General features: G+C 39.8%; 1 protein-coding gene across 1 annotated transcript; it reads left to right on the forward strand.

Annotated features, from left to right (window-relative positions):
* The first annotated feature begins 3,989 nt into the window (after positions 1 to 3,989).
* On the forward strand, positions 3,990 to 4,478 carry LOC110225241 (uncharacterized protein At4g04775-like). The gene is made up of 2 exons (XM_021014459.1): positions 3,990 to 4,154; positions 4,227 to 4,478. Exons 1-2 carry the CDS (start codon positions 3,990 to 3,992, stop codon positions 4,476 to 4,478), a joined length of 417 nt encoding a protein of 138 aa, XP_020870118.1.
* Positions 4,479 to 4,734: the final 256 nt, after the last annotated feature.

The following is a 4,734-nucleotide window of genomic DNA, read 5'->3' on the forward strand; positions in this document are numbered from 1 at the left end:
CGATTGATACGGCTCGGGTCATCCTATACTGGCTCGGGGACGTTTGCCGTGACAGCTCGGGACTACGCAAAGAAAGTTTTCCTTTCACCCCGAGCCGACTTCGCAGAACCGCCCGAGGCAAAAGGACTACGCCTTCATATCCGAGCTGGGTTCTCCCTTCGTCCGAGCCGCCTCCCCTCAAGTACCCGAGCTCAGTTGACGAGAGTATCCGAGCCCAATCTTCTCAAAGTCTCCTCAGCTCGGGTCGAGCGTCATGACATCATCCAAGCTGCCCGAGCCAAAATCATCAAGACACCCGAGGCAAATACTTAGTAAATATTCGCCTTCAAAAGTATCATTTCTAAGCAAGACATCATTTCCGATATACCCGGAAATGATAAGAGGAAATCTCCCAAAGACTCCGAAGAATAAGGAAATTATCCTAATCCGCGATATCCTAGCCGACTTCAAGATAAATGGAAATCTTCCGAGAATATCGCTGAAAAGGCGGTTTACCATCCCTATATAAAGAAGCTCAAGGCTCTCACAGAAGGGCAAGCAATATCGCTCTAGAATTTACACTACGCAAAGCTCTCACAGCACAAACATCTTTTCCTTTTACGATCAAACTCTTGTACGATCAAAGTCATCTTTTTCTTAATAATATCAAGAACACCATCTTTGGTTACAATCGTTTCTGTTGTTCTTTGAGAATTCACGATTATCGTATCCCTAAAATAAAACCCTAGACAAATCTCGATTGTGTTAGTTTCGACTTCCACAACTAGACTCATAGAGTATAAGAAAAACATCTCCTTAAGAACAGAGCCAAAGAAAAGAAAAGATAAGTTGATCCAAGAGAGAATCGAGATATGCCTTTAATGCAAAAGGGTATACTTAGGATCATCAATGGGTTTAGAGATAGGACCATCTACTTGTTATTCACGATTTCTGTCATTGGGTAGATGGGATGCTATTCTTGTATGCATAGGTTGGCACTTACCTTTAGTATTCTACTAAAGCTCAGCCCATTTTCATTGAGAGTCCCCTGTTATTAAAAGTGTAACCACCACAAGGGACTATCTTTGTCTCATAACCCATCCTTAGCCAAATGAGTTCACTAACGATGCATTGCTTGATTCATGTTTTTTGAACTTAATGAATGTTAATGAGATTGGTTGATCTAGACTCTTATTGCAATCGAGTATAGGTTCATATCATAACAGAGCATGGCTAAAGTTTTAAAGTAGAAGTCGATCGCATCGCATCTTAGAACTATTAACTTAGACATTGAGCTTATTTACTTTATCTTATGCTTTGGCTCTGAGTCCCCAACTTCAAACCTCTCCTTCGGCTTATGTCTTCCTATTTGCTTAAGGGCAAGCAAAGACTAAGTTTGGGGGAATTGATATGTCTATAATTTGCATGTTTTACGCATTCATTTATAATCGTTTTGAGTCTAGTTTCAATCACCTTTCACATCATTCATCATTGTTTTGCACACTTTGCACGATTAGGTGTGTTTTGCATTAGTCTTGCATGCATTATGCATTTCTGAGTTGTTTTCAGGTGATTTAGAGCTGCTAGCGATCAGATTAGAAGAAGCGAACCAGAATCAACCAGCACATACTCGACCCCGAGGTCGAGTACTTCCAGCCTCACTTACTCGACCCTGAGGTCGAGTAACACCAGAGCCACTCTTCCTCACATACTCGACCCCTAGGTCGAGTATCCACCGCTCACACCATTCGATCACCACACTCGACCCCGAGGTCGAGTGTCCGCATTTACCACTCACCTGAGCCACTCGACCACGCACTCGATCGCAGCTTCAGAGTCTTCTCAAATCGCACTCAACCAGACAAGCAGAGCATAAGGAAGAGAAGAGGAGAAGAGGAAGTGTTTAGTCGCGGTTTGGAATTTTACTCGATCACGAGGCCCATCTTGGCCCATCATCACTCTTTGGGCCGATCGAGTTGATTCACGAGCCGTTTCTCTTATCGCTTTACTTAGTTTTTGTTATAAATAGACTTCGAGGGTTTTGTCCCGAGACATCTCATTTTTTTTGTAATTCAAGTTACTCCCAAGTTATTCAGATTCCGCATTTGATTTCTTCTATCACTTTGTTTCTCTACTCTTAATCTCTTTAGTTATGCAATTTACTTTGTTATTCGTGATTATGTCTTCGAGTATTTTGTCTGAGTAGTGACTTAGAGTTCTTAAGGATGGGATAGAATGGTTGTGGGATCCGTAGTCATTTAGATGGTTAAGTGTTAGAATTGATTGAATCCCTTATGGACTAGTTGTATTTACTGCTTATTTCTATCTGATCAATTGGAATTCGATCCAAAGCATTCCCGCACCCAGAAAGTGTTCGATGGAATGCTTGATCCACTAGTTCCAGAGATATTCGTCTATATCCCAAGGGGTTGGCCTTTTATAGCATTTATTATTTGTAATAGGTTGAATCGTATTGCCTACGTAGTTAGATTCCGTTAATGGGAATTAGTCTGGGCTAGCTTTGTTTGAGGGTTTCTATCACGATAGTGAATTGATCTGTTGTTGACTTGTTGTCTAGGGATAGCTTGATTGCGTTTGTTAACCATCTGAAGAGGCTAAGGAGACCAATCTATTCGATTATCTCATCCTTGGGAATTTCTCGTCTATTTGATTCATCTGTTTTCTTTCATGTTCATTCGTCTGCTTAGTTACCAATTGCTGAGTTTTGTATTTCTCGCTTGTTATCACACATATACTCGACCACACCCAGTGTCTGGTAACAGACTGTGCAGTCGAGTATTTCTGTTGCATTTTCTGTCTGTTACTCGACTCTGTACTCGACCACACCCAGTGCCTGGCATCAGGCAGTGTTGGTCGAGTATATTGCTCATTTCTGCTAGATTTTCTGTTTTCTGCATGATCACTTAGAACTATTAGAAAACCAAACCCCATTTCTGCTTGGCTTGACATAGTGATTTCTGATCACATCTCATCTGTTTGCAACTCACCTAAAATGGATCGATAACCTTAAGTACTGCAATGACATGATAGTACTTATAGGAATTGAGAACTAGCTAAAATCCTACTATCAAAATACTAGAACACGATAACTAGAACACAATTATGTTTGTTTACTTCCAAGTCTCGGACATACAGAACACTAAAGATGGGCTTATCCTAGGTTATAGAATAAGTTGGCTGAAATCCTTATACTCTGTTACTCAACTTACGAAGGCAACGACGCATTAATCAAAGCAATAAGATCAAGTTCGATTCTAGTCCATAAAACCCTATAATTAAGTGGTGTGTGCTTATTATAACATGATACACATTCGTAAGCTAGATCTAGCGTATTAAACAACCTTGTGAGCGATTTAAATATTTGGGATCACGAGTTAGGACATGAATCTAACTACATGCATTAAGAGAAAACTTACTTAGAAAGAATACAATGTAAACGATCAAACAAAACCCTAAGTATCGCCACCTAGACGATCGATCATGTCCCCCCTTTGATTAACCCTTTAAACCCAAGTAGAAAACTACTCTAGCATGGTTAAAAAGATCATCAAATTAAGGTTTGATAAACTCATAAGAAATAGTATAGAATAAGAACTGAGGGTTGGCTGATTTTATAGCCATAAACTAGTTGCATTCTCAGCTTCCCTCCCCCCCCCCCAACTTTTTCGCTCCTGATAATTCCACCATTAACTTAGATAATTTTCACAATTTCAACATGTACTTTCGGATTCATCCTTAAAACTATGCCTCTAATTGAACCGGTCATTAAACCGGGATTAACCACAAATCCGCGTTTACTAAACCGCGACTGCGATTTACCCGACTAAATACCCATTACCCGTTAAGAAAACGACGTCGTTTTCCACTTGATAAATCTCATCAAAACCCAAGCAAAAAACGACGTCGTTTTCATTCTTCTTCTTCTACAAAATCGATTTGGGCGTTTAGGGTTCTACATTCCACTTCAGAGCTTCTGAAATTTTAAGAAAATGAGCATCATGAGCTTCTACTCATCTGCTTCTAGTTCAGGTTTTCGTGCCTCTCCTATTGGTGTCCCCTCCAAATGCTGGTGTGGAGAAGAGATCACCACTTTCACATCGAAAACAAAGGAAAATCCATACCGGAGATTCTACCGGTGCGCGATAGCAATGAAGGTACACATTTCGATTTTTTGAAATTGTTAATTGATCGAAAAGAGTAAATGGGTTAGAAATTCTGTTTTGTAGAGAGAAAATGAAGAGCACTTGTTCAAATGGGTTGATGAAGCTCTCTTGGACAAAATTAACATGGTAAATGAGAAGTGTAAGAGAGTTGCAGAGAATCTTAGTGCTCTGAGAGTGAACGTGATGGCTAATATGGAGCTCCAGAACAAAAACATTAAGAAGATGGAGGAAGAGCTGATTAAGAAGATGGAGGGTGAACTCTTGACCATGAAGGAGAATGTGGAGGAGCTAAGACTGTATGGATTGCTGTTGTAATTGTTACCTCAATTGTATGGCTTTGGGAAGAGTGTAGGTGTTGAGGTTTTAGAGTGAATCTATGTCAGTTTGTAGTGAATCTGTTTGTGTTTTGTTTTGTAATGTGAATCTATGCTGAAGCTTTGTTTTGTAATGTGAATCTATGTTTGTCTTTTGTTTTGTAATTGTTTTGTAATGTGAATCTGTTTTGTCTTTGTTTGTAGTGAATCTGTTGTCTTTGTTTTGTAATGTGAATCTGTTTGGTAAGGAAAATGAC

The sequence above is a fragment of the Arabidopsis lyrata genome, assembly GCF_000004255.2.
Source record: "Arabidopsis lyrata subsp. lyrata unplaced genomic scaffold ARALYscaffold_1, whole genome shotgun sequence".
Lineage (NCBI taxonomy): Eukaryota > Viridiplantae > Streptophyta > Magnoliopsida > Brassicales > Brassicaceae > Arabidopsis > Arabidopsis lyrata.